A 27,594-nucleotide genomic window follows, 5' to 3' on the forward strand; every position below is an offset into this window, starting at 1 on the left:
GCTCGAAACGCAGTAACTCTGTCGTGCCACGACAGAAGCACATCTCGGACACTGGCGATCAAATATATGAAAGAGGCGCGTTCCTAGCACACATTCTAAGCTCGTGTAGGGGAACGCGTACCATGCTTGTATGAGTGAGATATGACAGGTTGAATGTTCGGGTTTTTGACAGGCGGTAACTGTGAGGTAACCGAGAGGGGGTGGGCGGCGCTTTCAGCGGGGAGCGGAAGTGGCCATACTATACGATAGTACTCTTTATTATACTGTGACAGAAGGGAGAGCTGCTAGCCGAATGCACAAACGCTCACGAAAAGCTTACGATAATATCTCTTTCGTATCTCTATCGCTCTTGCGTATTGGCGCGACAGAGCCAGACTACATTTCTGTGGCGTTTCGGTGGCGTTTCGCATCGCAGTAATGCCATTCGGCTACGGGGCCTGGCTACGATACGTTTACGAAGCGTAAAAGCAATCACATGTTCTCTAAGTACCTATGGATATCTAGTACTGATTTATGAAATAACATTTATCGGCTTACTTTAGATTGAAAACAAACAATTAATATTGTACAACTATAAATAAACTTAGAAATAAAAATAAATAAAACTAAAGTTGACTAACCTAAATTCATACTAATATTATAAATGGGAAAGTGTGTGTGTCTGTTTGTTTGCATGTCTTTGAGGGCAAAACGGAGCGACAAATTGACGTGATCTTTTAAGTGGAAATAGTTGAAGGGATGGAGAGTGACATAGGCTACCTACTTTTTGTCTCTTTCTAACGTGAGCGAAGCCGCGGGCAAAAGCTAGTAAAAATAATGTTAACCTAAATCGATAAACGAAAGCCCTAAATTTGTACTAACATAAAAAGTCGCCTTTCGGCAATTTTCCGTAGATCTGATGCTGGCAGCATTAGGTGCCTCGCTGAATGGCAATACTTATGCCGCTTATGCGCTGAGCGAGAAAGCTGCCAGCTACTACGGTCCCCGGTTGAATCTATATTTTCTTAGATATAATCTAGCTATCAAAGGTTTATTTATTATAATTATACTCGATTCAAGGAAATTAACAAGCACCCCACTTGCAAATAGTATTTTATACAATCGTGATATAATACAAAGTTTTTCAGTCGAGTACCATGTTTAGGCCACGATGCTTGCTGAGTGGCCTAATAGTACGGTACGAGGGTGAAAATCTTAATTATATCACTATTGTATAATATAATAGTTTTTCTATGAGTCATTATCTTCATCATCAATGGACGTAAAATATCATCATTTAAGTTAAAATTAATGTTACTTAATACCGTCGTTCACCGTTGTATCAACATCGAATTACCTGGCAACCAATTGTTTGTATAACCGTCTCTGATCGCAATCTCAAATTAGTATAGAACTTGTATGACTATTTTTAAATTTTTTTCAGTTAAGTAAAGTGAAGAGTAATGAAATATTATAGTTTATTAAGTGTCAAAGACTACCCAACACCAGAGATTATGGATATAGTAGATATGTCCACCCCATACAAAAAAATGCGACCGCCTAAAAGCACGGCAAATGTAGATGGCGTTACTACAAATTTCTTGTTGCCTTGAGATCACTGTTAGATGGCGTTAAGTGTCACTTTTGAAACATAAATCTTTAAAAGAATATAATGAATTTTAGGACTCGTAACGCCATGCATGTACTAGATTGAAAGTTAGTTAATATTTCGCCACCCTTTCTATCGCTTAAATAGCTCAGTTATAGTAGCGTAAGACGATGGACGCGGCCCTGACGTCGTGGGTTCGATCCTCGGTAGTGAAAACCTTTTTTTTTTCTTTTTTTTAAATATTTTATTATATCGCAAATTAGTATAGAACTTAGTGAAGTGTAATGAAATATTATAGTTGACTAAGTGTCAAAGACTATCCAACACTGAAAAGTCAGCACGTATAGTTTAGTCTATGGTGTCCTTAATTGACAGATTAAAGTCGACGAGTAGAAAAACTTTATTATGTAACCGGATTTGCTTTCATGAATATACATGTGATGAAATAAAAGCGTTCGTTAGGGCGAAAAATATAACTTTGTGGGCTTGGACATTTCAAGAATATTATATTACTGTATATGCGGTTTCCGTTCATAATTGCTTGTTAAGGCTTTTGAAATTTTAAAGTGTAGTTTAATCAACTTTTAATGAATGTTGTGAATTTGGCAGGCAAGTATGGTCGCGCGATAAATGGGGCATTTTGTTCAAAGTTGTCCACCCCACTTTTTTTTTAGATTTTGATTTTTTTATGTGTTTTCCACTCAGAATCGCGAGCTCTTTCAATCCTAATAGGAGGAAAAAAGTGTCCCAAGGTTTTTTTCCCATTCCGTTACCACATTTTCATACATTTTTTATGGCGGTAACGGAATGGAAGGTTGGAAAAACTGTATGGAAATCTTGAGGTATTTTTTTTCTCCTATTAGGATCGAAAGAGCTCTCGATTCTGAGTATGAATCGCGTAAAAAATACCCATGTTACAAAAAAAGTGGGATGGACAACTTTGAAAAAAGTGGCCCAAATGATAAAACATCTGGCCGTCCCTATCGCACTTATAAATAGTGCGATAGGGACGACCTGATGTTTTATCATTTATGGCACGACCATACTTGCCTGCCTGGTTTGTTTATATCAGTTACGAGAAATACTTTACTTACACCAATACCCTTGGTGCCGTAGCCGAGTCATTTCCCCGACGCGAAACGAAAACGAAACGCCGCGAAATGTAGTCTGGCTCTGTCGCGCCAATACGCAAGAGCGATAGAGAAAGATATCTATGAGCGTTTCGTTTCGTGAGCGTTTCGTGAGCGTTTGTGCCATTCGGCTACGCAGCCAGGGCCTTTATATGTAGTACAGTCAACCAATTGGAACCCTAGTCCACTCTACAACCATGTCAAAATGACAAGCAGTAAGAGATTTCTTACAATATTGTTTATAACGTCACTATGACACGGTTCTACAGTGGCCTAGGGTTCCAATTGGTTGACTGTACATCCAACATCAGAAGTAGCACCCCAAGTGCGAAAATTAGCACATTACGCAATACGTTTCCTACTAACTCAGAGAAAAGTAAAAAAACCGGCCAAGAGCGTGTCGGGCCACGCTCAGTGTAGGGTTCCGTAGTTTTCCTTATTTTTCTCAAAAACTACTGGACCTATCAAGTTCAAAACAATTTTCCTAGAAAGTCCCCATAAAGTTCAACTTTTGTGATTTTTTTCATATTTTTTAAACATATAGTTCAAAAATTAGAGGGAGGGGGGACGCACTTTTTTTCCTTTAGGAGCGATTATTTCCGAAAATATTAATATTATCAAAAAACGATCTTAGTAAACCCTTATTCATTTTTCAATACCTATCCAACAATATATCACACGTTGGGGTTGGAATGAAAAAAAATATCAGCCCCCACTTTACATGTAGGGGGGGTACCCTAATAAAACATTTTTTTCCATTTTTTATTTTTGCACTTTGTTGGCGTGATTGATATACATATTGGTACCAAATTTCAGCTTTTTAGTGCTAACGGTTACTGAGATTATCCGCGGACGGACGGACGGACGGACGGACGGACGGACGGACGGACGGACAGACAGACATGGCGAAACTATAAGGGTTCCTAGTTGACTACGGAACCCTAAAAAATATATGAACATTTTTTTTATTTTTTTTAATCTCTTAATAAGATCAAAATAACTTATGATTCTGTCTATATCTCACAGATCCACTAACGTGAAGTTTATAAAGAAAACTGTTACAAATTTTGCTTAATTTGACACGGTGTTTTTAATATGTGGTACTGCGATTAAACAGTACAATTTCTACCTTTATTAAACGCAGTTTTGGTGTCGAGTTTCTTTGTTTATGGCTAAAAACTAGGGCTGTCACACAACATTATTTATTTCTTCTGTGCTTACTATAAACACCGGTGTGGATGGGTGGAGTCCCCGGTTTGTAACAATTGTGGCGAGACTGCACAAACAATCCAGCACATAATAGAGGATTGCCCCGTGACGCGCTATGCCAATGGACCTACAGAAGACCTGATCACCCTTAGCGACGAGGCCAATAAATGGCTGATTGGACTTAATTTTAACCTATGAATGTTTCTGTTCTTTGACATACGACTAAATAAATAAATAATAAATTTCTTTAAAATTATTTATGATCTCGTGCTTTGTACACTTTTTTAAAATCGAAACATGGTCGAACGCGATTTACTAACGTTATTTTATCTTTTTCCCAACGTTTCGCCCAGTAGGCCTAGTACATGATTGTCGCGAGAGTATGTCGCCGTGAGATAGATCATACGTCTTGTTCTAACTGTATTAATGACATAAGGACGGGTAGTCTATCCCTCGGCGACATACTCTCGCGGCAATCATGATCTAACCCTGCAGGTTGCACTGGCCGTAGAGGTTGCGGAAAACTGACGTCCCGTCCCAGAAAATCGTACATCTCTGGTGACACTTTGGTGGGACGTCGGTCTTCCGCGACCAAACTGTGTGTGACTTCAAAAACTAGTCCTTTAGGTTTAAAATCGCCAAATTTAAAAAATAACGATTTTCTGGCGATTTTTCGACTTTTGACAAAGTTGCCTTCGCCGCTCGAGGTCACTTTGGATTTTTCATTAGGCAAACATCATAAAAAGTCTCCAATAAATAAGAACTACCGGACTTGACGCATACTGCCCCACACTTTCAGGCGACAAAGTTACTGAACTAACTTGTACTATCAGTATGTTATCAAATGGCTATTCCTCGTATATATGCCGTCAAAGGCAAGAAAAGTTTTGTAATTAAACTTATAGTTGCGACAGCCCTAGTTACGTTAGCTTAATCATACAGAGCGGGCTTCTAGCCAAAGTGACAATCGTTGACGCTAGGCGCCGATTGAAACGCAGTGTGGCTCTGTCGCGCCACTACAGGCCCCGTAGCCGAGTGGCATTTCTGCGACACCAAACGAAATGTAGTCTGGCTCTGTCGCACCAATACACAAGAGCGATAGAAATAGATAGGTATCTGGGCGTTTTCCAAATTAAATCCCGAATATCGAATTTCACCAGATCTGGACGTGTTTGGGCTCATTCTTCTCAGACTCACGAGCTGATCGCATATCCCGACGATAAAAAAGTGTGTCCCAAACTTTCCATACAAAATTCGAGTTTCCAATACGTCACGGTCGTAGTAAGTTCATACCAAAATCGTGACGTAAAAGAAAAAAAAATAGGGCACATTTTTTATCGTCGGGATCGAATCAGCTCGTGATTCTGAGAAGAATGAGCCCAAACACGTCCAGATCTGGTGAAATTCGATATTCGGGATTTAATTTGGAAAACGCCCATCTACGAATGAGATATTATCGTGAGCGTTTACGGTTACGCTCACTAAAGACTGGTGAGAGGTAGCTACGATACGGTTACAAAGCGTAAGTGTGACGTTGGCTAGGTACCCTGATGTGACATGGTAAGCTGCTCATATTACGGCTCGGAGTTCGAACAAAGCCTACAAAAAGATTTTTCGCTGCAATACCTCGCGAGATTAGGAAAATAAGTAGACTTACTAGGTTTCATGCGGCTGATATAGGTTTTGATCGGTAAAGGAGCCTTTTTTTGTCGTTTTATAACAAAAAAAAAATTCTCGCGTGTTGTACTACATAATTACAATTTCAGTTTTAAAATCCTTTACAGGTTAAGGGCAATAAACTTATATCTTTTTTTTTAAATAAACCTAGCCGAATATCGGATATAAATTGATAGAATATTTTTTTTATGACTTACCCACTTAAGTCACTTTAAATATAATATTGTCTTCGGTTACCGCGATAGTTACTCATGAAATAAAACTATGGAAACGGATTAAATCGCGTATAATGAATTTAAGTTTAAATTTTAAATATATTAATGTATTTTAATTTCATATTATCGAGTGACGCGCGCGCAGCGATCGGTACCGGTTGTGTGCGCTATGGTTAATATTTAATCGCCTTGTTCGAGACGAAATTCGCAAAAATGACGAATGTGCTTAAGTGTAACGCGTGTAACATCGTTATTGATGAACTGTTGTGCTATATACAGAATAAACTGTCGGTAATAGATGACGACACCTTAGTGCGCTTGTGTAAAACGTCGTTTTCCAGCGAAGAAATTAAAAAGTCGAAATGTTTATTGTTTGAATCTGTGTCGACTGATCAACGTAAAATATCGCGAAAAAACAGTGGCAAGGAAGTTCGAGACTTGGAGGACATTGTGGGATTATTGCGATCTATTGAAATAGATAAAGTGCCCGTGTTTGTTGCCCGTAAACTCGAGAACTTACCACCGATAACGGTCGATCATTTAGATTGTACCAAGCTGTTAAAAGACCTCGCTAAGGTACAAAATGACATTGCACTAGTAAAATCGTCTTATGCTACAATGAGCCAACTTGAGGACCTACGTTTCGAGTTAAATAACGTTAAATGTGCGTCAATACCGCCAATATCGCAATTTCCGTTCAGCAATGTGAATGCGAGACGGGGAGCGTGGATGTACGACAGTGGTCCAGTTGGGCTATCCCATTGTTCCACAAACTCCAAAGAAAACTCGCTTATGTCTCAAGTGTCGCCTACTATACCGCTAAGTAATGATAAGAGCATAAGTAGTCGTCAGATATCCTTGAGAGAAAAGAAACAATCTCCAATTAAGAATATTGAAATAAATAAATGCCCCAATAACAACGAAATTGCAATTTCGAATCCGTTATTATCCGTTGAGGTGAGTCATCCGCCTCAGACAGAGATCGTGGTGCCATGTACTCCAGCGGAAAATGATTGTACGACTACCCGCACCGTAGCGGCCGAAAACAACAGCCACCCGCGCGACCTCGACAATAATAGTGAAAGTGGGGACTGGATTGTAAAAACATATAAGCGTAATAAACCAAATTACCGATATGCCGGAAAACGAGGTTTAGCATGCGATGCGGAAAACAGCGCTAAGTTTAGGGCAGCCGAGAGAAAAATACCAATTTTTATCTCGAATGTAAACAAAGATTGCCTTGAGTCCGATATTATAAACTATGTCAAGGACAAAACACAGGAAATCATAACGCTAGAAAAACTAAATATTAGAAGAACGTCCCATATGGTCCAAGAGCTGGCAGGATTTTGGAGTAGGTCCTTGAGGCAACCTGGAAAGGTGCTCAGATGCTTCTCTGATCATAGCCAACATCAGGTCTGCAAGTCTGGCAGCTGGGGAGCGGGGCTTTATCGAGCTATGAATTTTTAAAGATTTAATTTTTTGAGGCCCAAAAAAGGTGTTTGAGGCAACCTGGAATTATTAAAAAGTGAAAATAGAGTTCCTCAGAAGTCGCATAGTATTTATGCCAGATCATTTGGCCGGGTCCTTCACCGTGCCAGAACGGTACAAAGTGGTAAAAAAAATAATTCCAAAAAAGGTTCTTGAGGCAGTCTGTCATTTTTACCAGTGAAAGATGAGGGTCTAAATAGCCATGGAAAAATAATGCCATGACATGAGGTGGGGTCCGTACCCTGCCATTCGATCTTGAAAGTCAATTTTTTAGTTTTTCGTAAATAACTCGTAAACGGTGGCCCACAGCAAAAAAATATGTTAAACAGAAAATATCTACATAAAATTTCCTACAAGAAAGGTTATGTACGTTTTTTCGATAGGATCAATATATAAATGGATAATTTAGTAAGAAAGTTTTTTTTAATCGATTACATGCTCCGTTTTTCGTCAATACCTCGTAAACGGTGGCCCACAGCAAAAAATTATGTTAAACAGAAAATATCTACATAAAATTTCCTATAAGAAAGGTTATGTAACTTTTTTCGCTAGAATCAATATTTTAGTTGGAAAGTATTTTTAAATAGATTACATGGGCCGTTTTTTGTTAATAACTCGAAATCGGTGGCTCACAGCCAAAACTAATGTTACACAAAATTAATCTACATAATATTTCCTACAAGAAGGGTTCTATAACATTTTTCGCTAGAATCAATATTTTAGTTGGAAATTATTTTTAAATAGATTTCATGGGCCGTTTTTTGTTAATAACTCGAAATCGGTGGCTCACAGCCAAAACTAATGTTACACAGAATTAATCTTCATAATATTTCCTACAAGACAGGTTCTATAATATTTTTCGCTAGGATCAATATTTTAGTTGGGAAGTATTTTTAAATAGATTTCATGGGCCGTTTTTTGTAAATACCTCGTAAACGGTGGCCTACAGCTAAATAAAATGTTCACGAGAAAAAAATCTACATAAGATTTCCTACAAGAAAGGTTCTATACGTTATTTCGCTAGAATCAATATTTTAGTTGGAAAGTATTTTGAAATGGGCCGCTTTTTGTTGATAACTCAAAAACGGTGGCGCACAGCAAAAAATAATGGTATACAGAATTAATCGTCATAATATTTCCTACAAGAAAGGTTCTATAAGATTTTTCGATAGGATGAATATTTTAGTTGGAAAATATTTTTAAATAGATTTCATGGGCCGTTTTTTGTAAATACCTCGTAAACGGTGGCCCACAGCTAATTAAAATGTTCACAAGAATAAAATCTACATAAAATTTCCTATAAGAAAGGTTCTATACGTTTTTTCGCTAGTATCAATATTTTAGTTGGAAAGTATTTTGAAATAGATTACATGGGCCGCTTTTTGTTAATAACATCAAAAACGGTGCTCCATTACCAGAAATAATATTAAACAGAAAATAAATAATCTATATAATATTTGCTACAAGAAACGTTATGTAAGATTAATTTTTTTTTATTAAGCAGAAACGTCTGCTAACGATTCTAAACATTTTTATACGTCACCCTAAGACGTGTAAAAAAGGAAAGGCATGGAAAGATTTGCGAAGTCCGGCGTGGCTTCCGTAGCTCAATTGGTAAGAGCATTGCACGGATTGCAAAAATGGTGCGGGTTCAAGTCCCGCCGGAAGCGTAAATTTTTCCATTTTTTCCTTTAATATAAAAATGTTATGTAAGATTTTTCGTTAGGATCAATATTTTAGTAGGACAGTATTTTAAATAGATTACACGAGCCGTTTTTTGCAAATAACTCGAAAACGGTGGTCCACAGCTAAATCAATCTTCAACGGGAATAACAAACATAAAATTTGCTACAATAAAAGTTTTGTACGTTTTTTCGCTAGGATCAATAATATTTAAATAGATTTATTTATTTTATTTATTTACACAAAGAAAATTACACAGTATGACAGTATACAAAACTAAAGCACCGTGAATTTTACATAAACATTACAACAAGTAGCACAAAATTAAATATTAAATAAACAGCAAAATCAAAACATTACATACCATAACATAACTAATAAATAACAGATGAAGGCCTAGCATCCAATCCCACACAAAACCTCATGCATTCGTCACGTATAAACGCCCATCTGCTCGCAAGAATATCAACATTAGGTGCCACGTCTAAAAACTCATTCACTATTTACAGTGCACGAACTAGCGGTCACTTGCGGCAAAACACGGTTCGAGCGGCCGGCACCACCAGTAGGGGGTGCCTACATTCACGAAAAGCATATTTCGTCACAGAGGGAACAAATAGACGGACCAGCTGGGATACTAAAACCGGGCAATCTGACTCCCCCTTCAAAATACCACATGCAACAGACATCAGCACGACATTACGCCTAACTTCTAACGAGAAGAAACCCAACGTCCCCAAAAGGAATTTTGTTGGGTACAAGAATCGGTAATACCCGTACATTTTTTTATAAAAGAAACGCAAAAATATTTTTGGACCTTTTCGAGCAGCAGGATGTAGAGCGCTTCATGGGGATTCCAAACGGCTGAGGCTGTCTCAAGCTTACTTCTCACGAGGGCAGTATAAAGAAGCTTTATGTCCCTGGGATTGTCAAATTCTTTGGCGTTGCGGACAACAAACCCAAGCCTGCGGTAACAGTCTGCAGCAAGCATTGTCATGTGCTCATGAAAGTTAAGGTGGGAATCTAAAACAACCCTCAAGTCCCGTATCGATGTGACACGGGCGATGGGTTTCCACCCCAGGAGATACTGCCTACACAGGGGACTACGCGCTTTACAAAAAGTAATAACCGCACAGTTGTCAACATTGAACTGAAGTTTCAGAAGTTTGTTTACAAGACTTAATTCATAAACCCGATCAATATCACGTAAAGATTGTAAGTCAGAATCTTCCTGGACCCTGAAAATTAGTTTCAGGTCGTCAGCATAGAGTAGGCATTGCGCATGCTTAGGCACCAAGGCCAGATCATTGACCATAACACCAAAGAGCAGAGGACCCAGAATAGAGCCCTGACTGACCCCGGAACGGGTGGGGTAGGCACTCGACACAAAGCATCCGTGCTGCACATATTGCCGTCTATCACGTAGATAACTAGCAAAAAGGCAAAGCAGTTTAGGCGAGAAACCAATTCTGCATAATTTGCTTAAGAGTACGTCGTTATCTACGCGATCAAAGGCTTTTTTGAAATCAAAGTACAGCACGTCCACCTGCATCCCTCTATCTAAGTAGCGCGAAACGGAATCAACTAAGGTTAAGAGGCCTTATTCCTAAAGAAGAGCGGTTTTTGCAAAATGTAACATTTTTCATTCAAAACTATAAAAAAAAACCGGCCAAGAGCGTGTCGGGCCACGCTCAGTGTAGGGTTCCGTAGTTTTTCGTATTTTTCTCAAAAACTACTGAACCTATCAAGTTCAAAACAATTTTCCTAGAAAGTCTTTATAAAGTTCTACTTTTGTGATTTTTTTCATATTTTTTAAACATATGGTTCAAAAGTTAGAGGGGGGACGCACTTTTTTTCCTTTAGGAGCGATTATTTCCGAAAATATTAATATTATCAAAAAACGATCTTAGTAAACCCTTATTCATTTTATAGATTAAATACCTATCCAACGATATATCACACGTTGGGGTTGGAATGAAAAAATATCAGCCCCCACTTTATATGTAGGGGGTACCCTAATAAAACATTTTTTTCCATTTTTTATTTTTGCACTTTGTTAGCGTGATTGATATACATATTGGTACCAAATTTCAGCTTTCTAGTGCTTACGGTTACTGAGATTATCCGCGGACGGACGGGCGGACGGACGGACGGACAGACAGACATGGCGAAACTATAAGGGTTCCTAGTTGACTACGGAACCCTAAAAACTGATAATGTTCCTAAAAGAACATATCTTAAGCTAGTTAATCATAATATAATATTTTAAAATATGTCTTTTTATACTTAAAAGAAATCAGTTTTTTCGGTACACGTTTTCAAATTTCGTAGTGGGATCACTCGTTTAGAATCGTGATTGTGCTGTTAAATATGTTATTTGGGGTAATAAATGATCACAATCCTATTTGTTATAATATCCAGTATGGGAAGCATGGTCGCGCGATAGACGATAAAATCTATCGCGCGACCATGCTCCCCGTGCTGTACGAGGTAATCATAGTTTGACATTTTAAGATTTATTTGAAATGGTGGATAAATAACCTTCCGTATCTTCCCCATTTTTTCGATAAAAAGAGGTTTACATTATGTATTTTTCCTGCGATTCCTGCATTTATTGTAACTCTTAAATAATATTATCCTAAACTCGAACTTCTTGTTGACATATAAGAAAAAAATTATACATATAGGACATACCTTTCTGTCGACAGTCATTTTTTTAAAGCACCTGAAATTCGAATAAAATACACTGTGTTGATACGGGCCCGCTCACTCCGCTCAGTCTGCGCCGAGCGCTCGTAGACAACGGACTTGTGTTCGATCGTCCGGCGCTCCTTGCTTTCGTAAGTAGCTAGTTCCGAGAAATGCTGTATAAATAAATAAAAAAGCCTTTTATTTCTTGCTCATCAATCAACGGAATGTCAATACAGTGTCATTTAAAAGAATATACATGCATTACTTAGAATAAAAATTGTTAATATGTCATGTCATTATTTTTATAAATTCCAATTTAATAATAAATCTAAAACTAAGTATATTCCTATTTCTACGTAGCAAGAACCCCTTCTCGGGTAAAGGCCTCCTCCAGAGAGTGCCAGTTGGATCTGTCTTGCGCTGGTAGAGTCCAATTTGAGCCAGCAATTTTTATAATGTCCTCAGACCACCGCATGCAAGGCCTTCCATCTCTGCGTTTGCCCATTGGTCCGGGCCATAGAGTTATTTGTTTCGTCCATCTCTTGTCAGCCATCCTTGCGACATGGCCTGCCCACTTCCACTTTAACTTTCTTGCGTAATCTAGTGCGTCTATAACATTTGTTTTCTCTCTTATATGTGTGTGTCTAATTTTTTGTATTTTCTTTATGTTTGTGATACTGCGTTCCATGCTTCTCTGACAATTTGTTATTTTTTTCTTTACATAATTTGAGAATTTCCAAGTTTGTGCGCCATATGTGAGAGACGGAAGCAGACAAGAATCCATTATCTTCTTTTTAAAGGTGATTGGTAAAGTTTTACTCTTGAGTACTTGTTTATGACTCCAAAATTTATTCCACGTAATCTTTGTTCTTCTCTCCACTTCGTGTTCATAGTTGCTTTTATCAAAAGATATTTGTTTTCCAAGGTATATAAATTCCTTTACGTACTCTATTTCAATACCTTCGATAATAAGTGGGATTTTGCTACTATTTGTCATGATTTTTGTTTTATTGAAATTGATTTCAAGCCCTGTCTCTCTGCTAGCTATCTGTAAGGTTCGTATCATGTAGTCTATTTCCGAGAACCGTTCAGAGACAAGCAGGATGTCGTCAGCGAATCTGAGGTGGTGTAGGTATTTACCATTTATTCTTATTCCCATTTGAGTCCAGTTCAGTTTTCTCATTATTGATTCCAGCACTGCAATAAATAGCTTTGGAGATATTGGATCGCCCTGTCTCACGCCCCTTTCAATTTGTATGGGCGGGCCGGTCGTCTCTAAGTGCACTCTACTTATACTATTTCTGTACAGGTGTTTTAAAACTTCAATATATTGTGACTCTACGTGTTGAGATTTTAGTGATTCCCATATAGACGAGTGTGACAAGGTATCGAAAGCTTTTTGATAATCTATAAAAGCGATATATAATGGTCTTCGGAACTCTTGATATTTTTCTATAAGAAGCTCTACTGTGTGAACATGGTCTATAGTAGAGAACCCGCTTCTAAAACCAGCCTGTTCAATTGGTTGATTCTTTTCTATTGATTTGCTTATTCTCTTATCAATTATTGAGGAAAAGAGTTTGTACAAGCTGGGAAGTAAACTTATGGGTCTATAATTTACAATGTCTTCAGGGTCGCCCTTTTTGTATAAAAGAATGATATTCGACTCTGACCATTGTTTAGGTGTTTGAGCTGATTTTATTACCATATTAAAAAGATGTGCAAGCGGGTGAGCTAGATACGTTACAGCGTGTTTGATTGCCTCGTTGGGTATTCGGTCAGGTCCGGGACTCTTTTCTAGTTTTAATCTCTTAATTTGTTGGATCACCTCTATTTCGTTGATCTCTTCTATAGCGTCTGTATTGTGGTTTAAGTCCGGTGCAGAAACATGGTCATTCGGGGGCATTTTTTCTTTGTAGAGTTCTTTATAAAAGTTGCTTGCTACCATTAAAATGTCGCTTCTTTTTTGAGTTGTTTTTCCACAGGATTTGACACCCTCTATCCAGTTTTTGTGGGTTGTCAGTTCTTTATACGCTTTTTTGATACTGCCTGATTGAGCAAGATGTTTTGAAATAATTTTCTCTCTATGTGTTTTATAATCTTTTCTTATATATGTTCTGGTGAGCTTATAGAGTGCGCTTAATTCTTTCTTAATCAGTGATGTTTTTGGCTTGGTATTTTGTAATTCTTGCCTGCGTTTTATTAATAATTTTGTACGGTCTGTAATGATAGAGTTAGAGTTAATGGGTGCCTGTTTCCTTGCTTTGTGTGCTTTTTCAAGGCTTCGTTCGATGGCGTTTACAATCCTGTCGTGGTATTCTTGTACTGTCGTGTTGGCATCATAGTCATAGAGGTCGGATGTAGCATGTTCTAACGACTCTATGTATGTATTTATTTCTGTCTCGGTTTTTAATGAGCTTTTGGGTAGACGGTTATAATTGATTCTACTATTTTTGTTATGCTCGAGTTTTACCGTACCTCTGACTAATCTATGGTCCGACGGATAAGCAGTGTTAATAACCTCGACGTTTAGAAACCATTTTGGTCTATTTGATAAGATGTAGTCTATTTCGTTTTTTGTATTTCCATCTGGGGACTGCCACGTCCATTTTCGATTTTTTCTCTTCTTAAAGAAAGTATTCAATATAGCGAATTTGTTTTCCGACGCGAACTGAAGTAACTCATCGCCTCTATGATTTCTTGATCCATATCCGTGTTGTTTTGTTATTAGGTATTCTTCGAGCTTTGGTTGGCCAATTTTAGCGTTGAAGTCTCCCATTATAATTACATGTTTTCCTGTTGATTTCAATGCCTCGTAGATTGTGTCATAAAAAAGTCGTATTTCTTCGTCTCTTGCCGATTCAGTTGGCGCGTAGACTTGAATAATGTCAAGTTCTAGATTTCCAATTTTCATTTTTAATAGAGCAACTCGTTCAGTTAGTCCTGTAAAGCTTTGTATGGAGCTTTTGAGCGATTTCTTTATGATAAAGCCAACGCCATATTGTCCAGGTGTGGTACCCATCGTGCAGAGGATAAATTCGTTATATTCTTCTATTACACAGCCTGTTCTTCTGACCTCACAGATACCCATTATATCGAAATTTATGTTTTTTATTGCGTCCCATAATTGTATTAGTTTCTCGTACGTGGATAGCGTTCTTACATTATACGTTGCGATGTAGAGCTTGTTAGAGTCGGTTTTCTCTGGAGGGTTTTGGTCGTAATCTCCCTCGGTGACCAGCCGGCGTGGGAGATGTTGTTTCGTTTGTTTTAGCGCTTGATTTGGTGCTTGAGAAGGGGTGGCTAGTTGCTAGGAGGGAGCGGTAGAGTTTTTATTTACCAGAAAATTTAGTATGCCTGGCTTTACAACATTGTTATCTGGGGGTCCCCGTTGTTTTTCATTAGCCATAGAAGTTTTATTTTTCTTATTTAATTGTGTGTGTATACTGGAAGATGGATCTTTTTGGCTCAATGAAACCTTTTGGGGAGATAAGGAGCGGTTTCTTTTATTCTTATATTAGAAATGCTGTATACTGCGACTTAACAAATCTTGATCCCGTGGGTGGCAAACAGGCATACGGTCTTATATATAGCTGCAACCCCACTGATTTCTAACCTCTCCCTATATCTGGAGAACGGCTAAACCGATTTCGACGGTCGAAGTGTCTTTGTATAGAGGGAGCGGGGAGACGTGTGGAAAAAATATGGAATCTGGTCTGCGACTCTTGGGTCAAAAAATGTTGGACGGCCTGGCTAAACGGGGGAGATATTGGGGGGTGCTCGACCAAATGTCATAGAAGACCCTGGGCAGTTTTTGAGGCCGCCATTTTTTTTTTCAAAATGGCCGACTTTTTTTTGTAGATTTTTCAAGTTTATCCTAGAGTGCTCAAATTTTGGTCATAGAATCTCTCTAGGGTCTAGATTAGAATGATATAAAAAATTTTTGAAAAATGCTACAAATGTGAAAAAATTTCCACTTTTTGTATGGCAACTTTTAAACCGTAAGAGATAGCCGGGGGGTGCTCGATCAAATGTCATACAGGAGCCCGAGTAGAAAAAAGTTGCATCAAAAAATTCAAAATGGCCGACTTTTTTTTTTCAAGTTGGTCCGAGCGTGCTGAAATTTTGCATGCGGCTGTATGGGCCCCTAGAATACAAATGTCAAAAAAATTTTTTCGAAAATCCAAGATGGCCGCCGTTATGGCAAAATAAATTTTTCAAGTATTTTCGCGAACCCGAAGGGCGAGCTTCAGGGTGGGAGGCCGAAGGCCGACCCCGCGGAGGGCCGCAGGAACGGAGCTCACCTTTAGGCTCCCACCCGGGCCAAATCCAAGTAATTTCACTGCGGGCATAAAGTGCTCCCATACAATTTCCTTACAAAAGTGTCTTAAACAAGCGTAACCGGCGGGCCGAAGGCCCGACGGTGGAGCTTCGAGCCGAGCGAAGGCCGAAGGCCGAGCTCCGCGTAGGGCCTAAGGCCCGGAGCGTCCCTGATCGACTCGCCGGCGGTCCGGGAAGTTGGAAAAATACTTTCCAACTAAAATATTGATCCTAGCGAAAAATATTATAGAATCTTTCTTGTAGGAAATATTATGAAGATTAATTCTGTGAAACATTAGTTTTGGCTGTGAGCCACCGATTTCGAGTTATTAACAAAAAACGGCCCATGAAATCTATTCAAAAATACTTTCCAACTAAAATATTGATTCTAGCGAAAAATGTTATAGAACCTTTCTTGTAGGAAATATTATGTAGATTAATTCTGTATAACATTATTTTTGGCTATGAGCCACCGATTTCGAGTTATTAACAAAAAACGGCCCATGAAATCTATTTAAAAATACTTTCCAACTAAAATATTGATCCTAGCGAAAAATCTTATAGAACCTTTTTTGTAGAAAATATTATGTAGATTAATTCTGTCTAACATTATTTTTGGCTGTGAGCCACCGTTTTTGAGTTATCAACAAAAAACGGCTCAAATATCTATTTAAAAATACTTTCCAACTAAAAAATTGATCCTAGCGAAAAAGTTATATAACCTTTTTTATAGGAAATTTTATGTAGATATTTTCTGTTTAACATATTTTTTTGCTGTGGGCCACCGTTTACGAGGTATTAACGAAAAACGGAGCATGTAATCGATTAAAAAAAACTTTCTTACTAAATTATCCATTTATATATTGATCCTATCGAAAAAACGTATATAACCTTTCTTGTAGGAAATTTTATGTAGATATTTTCTGTTTAACATATTTTTTTGCTGTGGGCCACCGTTTACGAGTTATTTACGAAAAACTAAAAAATTGACTTTCAAGATCGAATAGCAGGGTACGGACCCCACCTCATGTCATGGCATTATTTTTCCATGGCTATTTAGACCCTCATCTTTCACTGGTAAAAATGACAGACTGCCTCAAGAACCTTTTTTGGAATTATTTTTTTACCACTTTGTACCGTTCTGGCACGGTGAAGGACCCGGCCAAATGATCTGGCATAAATACTATGCGACTTCTGAGGAACTCTATTTTCACTTTTTAATAATTCCAGGTTGCCTCAAACACCTTTTTTGGGCCTCAAAAAATTAAATCTTTAAAAATTCATAGCTCGATAAAGCCCCGCTCCCCAGCTGCCAGACTTGCAGACCTGATGTTGGCTATGATCAGAGAAGCATCTGAGCACCTTTCCAGGTTGCCTCAAGGACCTACTCCAAAATCCTGCCAGCTCTCCGTCTAATAATGCATTCATGTTTTTTATATCGGAAAGCAAGGAGTCACTGTTCCTGAATGCTAACATATGGCCGCAGGGTATAATATTTAAACGATTTGTGCACTTTAAACAAGGCACTACGAGCAGAAAGTTATCTGTTGACGGCTCACAAAATAACATTCGAAATGGAAAAAACATATAACCAACAATGTGATAATGACAGTGCAGTTATACAGTTAGTTAGTTTTAACTGCAAGAACGTAAAGCGGTCAGTTGATACGATAAGACAATTATGCCAGTCTTCATCTGTCATCGCCTTGCAAGAAACATGGTTACGGCCTGACGATATACAATACTTGGCTGAAATAGACACAAGATTTGGATATACTGGAACCTCAGCGATTGACACTTCGGCCGGCATTCTTCATGGTAGACCTTATGGAGGAGTTGCGCTACTGTGGAATAAGAGTGCGTTCCCCAATGTGTCTATCGTACAGTGTGATAACGCGCGCGTAAGTGCCATAAAAATTAACCTACCTAGTGAGTCCATACTTGTGTTCAGTGTTTACATGCCTACGGATAAAATGGCGAATTTAGTGGAATTTACGGATTGTCTTAGTCTGGTGAGTGCTACTATTATTAATGAGGATGTCCGTTCGGCGTACATACTAGGAGACTTTAACGCTCACCCGGACGAATTATTTTATAATGAAATGATGATGTTTTGTTCTGAACAAAAGTGGACCTGTGCTGACATAGATAAGTTAGGATTAGGATCAAATACCTACAGTTTTATCAGTGAGGCTAATGGGTCTAAGCGCTGGCTAGATCACATTCTGACAACGGAATTTGCTACAAAAACAATTTTAAATGTTAGCTTTATATATGATGTAATATGGTCAGACCACTATCCTCTATGTGTTAAATGTAACGTTGGTAATATTGGTTCAGAGTTATTTTACGAATTAAAATCTGTCACTAATAAGGTTATTTGGGGGAAAGAAAACCCGAACAAGTAGATATGTACAATAAAATTTGTGATGACAGGCTTAGCCAAATTGATTACTCAAATGATTTTGAAATTTGTTGTGACCGTTGTTGTGATAATGACAGGCATAAAAACCTTATAGATGAAATGTATGTAAATATAATAAAGGTCTTAAGTGACGCGGCCACTAGTAGTTATACTTTGAAACGTGTCTTTAAAAAGAAACCAACAGTGATTGGGTGGAACAAACATGTCCGCGCGGTGCACTTGGAGGCTAGAGATAAATTTAAGTTATGGGTATGGCATGGAAAACCTAAAGCCGGACATGTCTATGATGACATGCGAAATAGTCGTAATGTTTTTAAAGAGCGCCTGAAGTGGTGTCAAAACCATAGCGAACAAATTAAAATGGACATATTGGCAAGTCATCATAGAAATAAAGATTTTCGTAGCTTTTGGAAATCAACTAAGAGGCTAAATGGCAAGCCGAGTCTTCCGGCAAGTATAAATGGCGTTAGCGATCATATCAGTATTGCTAGTATATTTAAGTCTCATTTCACCGTAACATCGCCTTTGGTGGCATCGCCGACAAAAGGTGATGAATGGCCGCGTGGACAGGAAGTTAAAGCTAAATTTGATGCCAGCGACGTTCATGCAGTAATTAACTCAATGGCTCGAGGAAAATCTCCTGGACACGACGGTCTTAGCATAGAACACCTTAGACATGCTGGCTCACACCTTCCTAGAATACTGGCCTTATTATTTAATCTCTGCATCAGCCATTCTTACTTGCCGGATGCACTCATGAAAACTGTAGTTGTGCCAATAGTTAAAAATAAAGGTGGCGATATTAGCGATAAGACCAATTACAGGCCAATTTCTTTAGCAACGGTGATTGCTAAGGTACTTGACAGTCTGCTTAGCACTCAGCTTGACAAACACCTGGTTCTTCATCACAACCAATTCGGTTTCAGGCCGGGGCTGTCAACCGAAACGGCAATATTGTGCTTGAAGCAGACTGTCAGGTATTATACGGATCGAAACACGGCTGTGTATGCTTGTTTTCTTGACCTCTCTAAAGCGTTTGACCTGGTTAATTATGATATATTATGGCAAAAGTTAAAAAGCATCAATATGCCTGCTGAACTTTACCACATTTTTAAATTCTGGTATGTTAACCAGGTCAACGTGGTGAGATGGTCAAACGCATACTCAGATCCATACAGGTTGGAGTGCGGGGTGAGGCAGGGGGGTATTTCCTCACCCAAGCTCTTCAACCTGTATGTAAATGCATTAATAGAGGAGCTCAGCAGCACTCATGTCGGCTGCCATATAGACGACGTATGTTTCAACAACTTAAGCTACGCTGACGACATGGTGCTGTTGAGTGCCTCTCCGTGTGGCCTGAGGCGGTTGCTTGGCATCTGTGAGCAATTTGCTCGTAGTCACGGCCTCGTCTACAATGTTAAAAAAAGCGAATGCATGGTCTTTCAGGTCAGAGGTAAAGACCTGCCACCTGTTCCTCCTATACGTTTGTATGGTACTCCATTGAATAGGGTAGAATCTTTTAAATACCTTGGCCATGTGGTTACCTCTGACTTGAAGGACGATGCTGATATTGAGCGAGAGCGAAGGGCGTTGTCTGTTAGGGCAAACATGGTGGCCCGCAGGTTTGCTCGTTGCTCCGCTGAAGTTAAGTTAACTCTCTTTAGAGCCTTCTGTACAACTTTCTACACGAGCAGCCTGTGGATCTCCTATACCCAGAAACAGTACAACGCCCTCCGTGTACAGTACAACAATGCCTTCAGGATGCTGATGGGACTGCCCCGCTACTGCAGTGCATCAGGTATGTTTGCTAATGCTAGAGTAGACTGTTTCTACACCACGATGCGGAAGCGGTGCACATCCCTGGCGCGTAGGGTGCGGGACAGCTCTAGCGGCCTCCTGAGGGTATTTGCGTCAAGGTTTGACTGTCAGTACATCAATCATTGCCATATGATTCATGTACTGACAGGCAAGCCTATATACTGTACATAAATGTGTCTTTTATGTTATGTCCTGTCCTGTTTTATATCTACTAACCATAGCTGCTATAATTATTTATTACTAATTACTAACACATGTTTTGTTTTGTAAATTTTGTGAATTTTTTGTATATTTTAAATGTATATGGACCTGGTCTGAAATAAATGATTATTATTATTATTATTATTATTAGTCTCGGGTCTTTAGCCCGGTCATTTATAAGGCTCTTTATTTATTTTCTTTCTTAGGCTAGGCTGTTTATAATATGAATATAAAAGTAAAATACAAAAACACATACAAAACAATATAAAACACATATAAACACATTATAAAAAACCTAACCTAGGGTGCCGCCAGCAGCGGGGCAGGGCCCAAGCTGCCGGTGGTTAGGGCTGCAGAGAGAGGAACCGTCGAACTATCCGCGCTGTGTCCAAGATCACCGCCTTCTGCATCTGGCCCTTGATCCAGCCACCTAGCGAGAGTCTCTTAAGATGTTGGTCGAGACTCTTCGCTATGAGACCGTTCGCTGAAACGACTATCGGAACAATGATCGTTGATTCAACATCCCACATGGCGGTTATCTCGTGAGCCAAGTCTAGGTACTTACTGGACTTGTCCTTCTCGGCTTTCACGAGATTCTCATCATGGGGGATGGTGATGTCAACGAGCACTGCCCGGCGTTGCAGTCGATCTATTATCACAATGTCAGGTTTATTGGCTACAATAGTCCTGTCAGTGATAATAGATCGATCCCAATAGAGCGTGGCACGACCATTTTCGAGAACTGGCGCAGGTAAGTACTTGTAGTACGGTACTTCGCGGTCCACAAGGCCGTATTGAAGAGCAAGTTGCTGGTGAATAATCCTGGCTACGAGATTATGTCTGTGCAAGTACTCGCCGTTAGCAAGATGAGAACAACCGGAAATAATATGCCTGAGTGACTCTCCGGGACGGCGGCATGCCCGACAAATGTCGACCGTACCGTCCTTCAGGATATATTTCCGGTAGTTGTTCGTCATCATAACTTCGTCCGCAATTGCACAGGCAAAACCCTCGGTTTCTCCGAAGAGGTCCCCGAATCGTAACCAGTTCACCGATGCGAGCAGATCTACATCGGGTCCCGTGAGGGCCTTGTAGAACCGCCCGTGTAGCTGCTTGCTCTCCCATACCGCCTTGCGGTCCGCAGTACTTAGTACCACAGGTTTGCGCCAGTTCTGTTTCGCCAAGGAGAGCGGCGTGAGGTTTCCGTCCACTGCCACCACATCACGATGCATCCCGCACTCGTTGTTAAGGAAGTAATTCCTGAGATTGTACACCTCACGGTTGTGGAGATCTTTGGCGTTTAGGAAGCCTCGACCTCCGCACTTCCGTGGGATGTACAATCTCATAACAGACGAGCGCGGGTGTAACATACGGTGTGTGGTAAGCAGTGAGCGGACCCTCCGATCCAGGGCGTCCAGCTCAGTCTGGGTCCACCGTAGTATGCCAAAGGAGTATATGAGTAGAGGCATTACCCAGGCGTTAAAGGCGCGCACTTTGTTGCCTCCTGACAAAAGACTGTTAAGGACTTTTGTCAGCCGACTGAAAAAGCGCTCCTTCACCGACCGTCTAATGCCAACATCCTCAATACCCAACGACTGTGACATACCAAGGTACTTATAGGTTTCTGATTCAGAGATAGATCTGAACGACATCGTCTCAGAAAGTTGTAAATTTTCTGAATTTACAACCTCCCCCGCTGCACATGCATGACCGCACACTTATCGACACCAAACTCCATTCTGATGGCGGTGCTGAAAACTTCTGTGGTTTTCAATAGCACCATCAGGTCTTGGGTGTTCGGTGCAAATAGTTTGAGATCGTCCATGTACAGAAGGTGAGAGATGACTTCACCCTCTCTCCGAAGCCGGCAACCTAGCCCAGAATCCTTCAGCAGCTTGCTGAGGGGATTCAGAGCTAGGCAGAACCATAATGGACTCAAACTGTCACCCTGGAATATTCCTCGCTCAATCCTTATGAAGTCCTGCGGGCCAGGGGAGCCATCCCTGCCTCCTGGTTGACGAAGGACTGTGGTCCACTGCCTCATACATGCAGCCAGGAAGGATATTAAAGCTGCATCAAGTTTATACAGCTCCAATACCCTTCTCAGCCATGAATGAGGCACCGAATCATAGGCCTTCTTATAGTCAATCCAAGCGGCCGAAATGGCCCCCTTGTTCCGTCGAACTTGTTGGCAGATGGTCATGTCTATGAGGAGGAGCTCTTTAGTACCACGGGACCCAACCCTACATCCATTTTGAGCGGGAGCCAGAATGTTGTTAGCGACAATATGCGCGTTAATTTTTGCTCTCAAAATGGATGTAAGGAGCTTGTAAAGTGTAGGCAAGCACGTGATGGGTCTGTAGTTTTTTGCTTCCGTGGTACTACCGGACTTATAGAGCAGGAAAGTAACACCAGTTGTTAGGGAAGGTGGGAGAGAACCAAGATCGAGGGCTTGTTGAAATTGCGTTGCCAAACGCGAGTGCGAGCATCGAAACCATTTTAGCCAGAAGTTGTGCAATCCGTCCGGTCCAGGACTTTTCCAGTTCTGGGCCGTACGGGTAGCACAACTTACGTCGTCGGGGCTGATGGTGATAGCCCCCATAGGCTCGATGCTCTCGCACTCGCGTTCGACAACGGTCATCCACTCACCCTCCGTGTGTTCGACGGGCACCGACTAGATGCTACGCCAGAAATCAGACATGGCAGTAGCATCCGGCAGCCGCACGTCAGACACACGAGGGTCGGTTTCCTCCCACCTTATTATTATTATTATTATACGCGATTTAATCCGTGTCCATAGTTTTATTTCACTTTAAATATGTTTCAAAATACATTTTCAGAACAGATGGTGTTTTTTTTACGCACTAGTGCGAGAAGTGGTTCATTATATGCCAGGTCGTAACTTCGGAGGGCCACCTGTACTGAAAAACGTCGTACGATACACGTGCGAAAAGGAAATTCGTAACTCGTGTCGATTTAAAACACTCCCTCGTTTCAAACTTCCTTTTTTTTCGCACTTGTATCATAATGTACTATTTTAGCTCTTGTGTGTAAGCGTTTGGACAAGTTTTCTTCATACAATTAATGATAGTAATAATAGTGACCTTTAATAATAATAACAGGCCTTTGCATCTATAACAGATGATTCAAGCAGCATCCTTGCGACACTTACGTTCGTGGCTGTATAGCCCAATTCGAGAGAGGATCCCTCGTCCGCACACACGACAGGTGTATGCTCCCCCAGATGGGCGGGGGTTAGAGGCCTGCTCGTGACGCCTCATGCGTTTATCATTCAAGGAGGAGAACCAGGCGTTGTCGTGCTTGGATTGACCGTCATGGACAACACGGCGCCACGTGGGTTGGTCTTCGGCCAGCCGCTGCCACTGGTTGCATGGAATATCAAATGTGACCATGTCACGCTTCACGCAATCTTTAAAGCGCAGCTTTGGCCGTCCGACCGGTCTCTTTGCATCTGCAACCTATCCCAGCAGGATTTGACGTGGTAAACGAGTCTGCTCCATTCGATACACATGCCCGAGCCACCTCAGTCGCCTCTTCTTTAGTATGGCTGTGATACTAGGAAGCTGTGCCTCGGCTAGAACAGACTCGTTTGTCACGCGATCCTTCCATGTGATGCCCAGTATGCTCCGCACACAGCGCATGTGAAAGGAGAACAGCCGGCGTTCTTGTTTTGCGTACGATGTCCAAGTTTCCGCTCCGTACAGAAGTGTACTTAGGACACATGCTTGGTAAATGAGCATTTTCGTTTTTACCGTGAGATGTTTATTGTCCCAAGCCCTTGTACGGAGCCTCCCGAACGTTGTGGCCGCTTTGCCGATGCGGGAGTCGATCTCCGCGTCAAGCGAAAGATTGCACGACACAAGCGAGCCAAGGTAGCAAAACTTGCTGATCACCTCTAGAGGTGCACCGTTAAGCACGATAGTTGGCTGTTCTGAACATCCTTGCGCTAGTATGACGGTCTTCTTGGCATTAACCGACATGGAAAAGAGGTCGCACGCTTTTTGAAATTTGTCCATGATGGTCTGCAGTTGAGACTCACTGTGAGCGACGAAAGCAGCGTCATCAGCAAAGAGAAGGCTATCTACAAAAAAGTCCTTTCTATGTCGTTTGGACTTAAGCCTAGCAAGATTGTACATCTGACCATCGGCTCTTGTATACAGGTGTATCCCCTGTAGATCATCTCCAAAAGCAACCTTCAAGAGTACAGAAAAGAATATTCCGAAGAGAGTAGGTGCCAGTACACAACCTTGACGAACGCCACGGCGTACGTCGAAGGGAGCCGATGTTTCGCAGTTGTGAAGGATTGTGGCTTCCATACCAGTGACCTTTATGCTTTTAATTATCGTACTAGAAGCTCAGGGTGCGTAGCCGAATGGCACAAACGCTCACGAAACGCTCACGAAACGAAACGCTCGTAGATAATCTATCTCTATCGCTCTTGCGTATTGGCGCGACAGAGCCAGACTTACTTTCGCGGCGTTTCGTTTTCGTTGCGCGTCGCAGAAATGCCATTCAGCTACGGCACCAGGGATTTATAGTTATTTTAAGATATAACCAAGGAACTAAAATCTCGAAAAGATTTAAAGAAAACCGGTCGGATCAGAATATTAATCTACCGCAGAGATAAAAGTCGTAACTTTATTCCCAATATGAGAAATGAGTATTTTTCGTTTTCGTTTTATTATTTCACCAGTGGTTGGCTTGCTGCCAGAGCTGTTAAAATCTCCATACAATGACACGGTCACTATGCTAGTAATTCATTCTAGCTTTATGGCGGCTAGTTTTACGAGTGCTCCTTTTAATCCGGAGATCGCAGGTTCAAACCCCGGCTCAATAGTAGCGGGTGATACGACGCACTTAAAAAATATGACATCCTGAATAACAATAGAATAACTTTTCTACACAAAACCATACTGTACTCTGATAGCTGTCAGGGGTATCCGACATGGCTAAAATGATTCATCCGATATCGGATTGTGGAAAGCGCAGCGAGCACATATAAAGCGCCATGCATTGGCATTATTAAATTTTCGTTCTTGGGTTGCCTACATAAATTTAGTAATAACGATTTATTGTATGCGTAGAAAAAGACGTATAACATCATTTAAATCTTACATTTTACATCTTTCCTAGTTTCCTACATCCAATACCGGGTCGGATAATGTGAAACGCTCTCATGGTCTTGTCTATGGGCTGATGTGGGTCCCCCCAATTATAGCGTATAAGTTGTTAACAATAAATTAACACGCTGTCAATTTTGTGACGACAACCAAGCATAAAATCTGTCTGAAAATTTGCTTTTTTCGCATTTTTGAATGTAGATTATCGCTTAAACAAAATTTTTATTGAAATTTCATACTTAATTATCGTCACAAAACTGGAAGTGAGTTAATTTTTGTTAACAACTTACGCTAATTGGGGAACCCCGTTTCTAAATTGCATTTATAACGTTTTAGTTAAGTAATGTTATCCTCAACTCAAACACAGCTGAAATTTAATTATTCATTGAGATTTACGACTTAATTATAGTAAACAAGTACGAAATTGAATAATACATATGTGAAACCTATATGAGATGTGTCATTAGTTCCGTAGAAAATAATTTATTCGGCAATAAAGTTTTGGCAAACATGGTTAACGATGTTTCTTGGCCGAAATGGTTGACCAATAAATTAAATTAATAACGTCATCGAATACTATAGGTTTACTCGTCGAGATCGTTTTTTAGCGGTAAGGCCGTCTGTTTTTAACCCCCGACGCGAAAACGACGGGGTGTTATAAGTTTGACGTGTCTGTCTGTCTGTCTGTCTGTCTGTGTGTCTATCTGTGGCATCGTAGCTCCCAAACGGATGAACCGATTTAGATTTTTTTTGTCGGATGCTGAGTTAGTCGGGAGTGTTTTTAGCCATGTTTCATGAAAATCGGTCTGCTAAGTCGCGGTCGGGGGTTTTTTCAAACTTTTAATTTTGTGGTTGTGTAAGTAAGTATTTTGTTTGTAAGTAGTAGGTCTGGTATTATTTTTCTATTTCAAGTAAGCTATTTATTTGATTGATTTAAGAGGATTTATTTTGTTGATTTAAGAGGATTAAATTTCTATAGTGTGGTTTTAATAATAACCATAACCTGAATGGGTATATATTCCGCCACTCGTCACGGCTTTGTGTATGGGAGCCAGTCGCCCCATAATGAGTTACTGCGTTTTTTAAAACGTGACGAGTGGCAGAAAACGGGGAGGGGCATTCGCCCAGCAGTAGGACACATTATAGGCTATAAAAAACCTAAGATTAGATTTAGATTTAGATTTCTTTATTTCATGATAAAAATTACACTATAAATTTGTTACATGCCAAAGTTATGTTTATCTTCTCATCATATATTGATTTAAACTAACACGATTTGCACTCATAATTTTAGAACAAAACGGGACATAATCGCGTAATCATTTACCTACATTTATATTTGGCCCGACGTTTCGAACATCAGATTATATTCGTGGTCACGGGTAGACTGGCGACCCAACTAGCAAAAGTCGCGCTTAGAACGATCTCAAGACTAAATTTTTTTGGTTTTATATTGATTCTATATCATCGTATAAACCTGGATTTGGGCACAATTATAAGCGTATTTATTTTAATATCGTTCTAATATCACTTTTATTGCATACTGTTTGCTTTTACAGTAATCATGCCAAAACTAATTTAAGCTTCCTTAGGCTAATATCGCTTTCAGGTAAGTATTTTATAAGCCTGCATAGGCTTATTTTGGTCCAACGTTAGACTCTTATGAGCCTAAACAAGCTTATTTTGATTTTTGTACAATACGGTATTTGAAACATTCTAAGGCTATCTGCTTGGTCTGTAGCGTGATAAAAAAATGTTGTGACAAAACAAACACTGAAGGTACAAATTACTATTTAGTAATACTTATATAAACTTATAATAGCGTGTTTCTTATCCTTGGTGCTTCTTCATATTGCGCAGTAAGTACTTGGGAAATATTATTTACAGTAAAATGGACCCTTATTTACACTTCAAATTTCATGCGCCCACTCTAATAATAGTATTTTGTATCCTCGTTAATTATTTTATTTCTATATTTGCAGTAAAAAGACGCCATTGTTATAGT

General features: G+C 39.9%; 1 protein-coding gene across 1 annotated transcript in view; it reads right to left on the reverse strand.

The window, feature by feature from the left end:
• LOC125242067 (ring canal kelch homolog) overlaps positions 1-24,785 on the reverse strand; it is a 78,954-nt gene extending 54,169 nt beyond the window's left edge. Inside the window, exon 1 of the mRNA XM_048150769.1 lies at positions 24,222-24,785. Within this exon, the coding sequence (XP_048006726.1) occupies positions 24,222-24,785 (564 nt within the window). The remainder of the gene's footprint in view (positions 1-24,221) is intronic.
• Positions 24,786-27,594: the final 2,809 nt, after the last annotated feature.

The sequence above is a fragment of the Leguminivora glycinivorella genome, unplaced genomic scaffold (assembly GCF_023078275.1).
Source record: "Leguminivora glycinivorella isolate SPB_JAAS2020 unplaced genomic scaffold, LegGlyc_1.1 Scaffold6, whole genome shotgun sequence".
Lineage (NCBI taxonomy): Eukaryota > Metazoa > Arthropoda > Insecta > Lepidoptera > Tortricidae > Leguminivora > Leguminivora glycinivorella.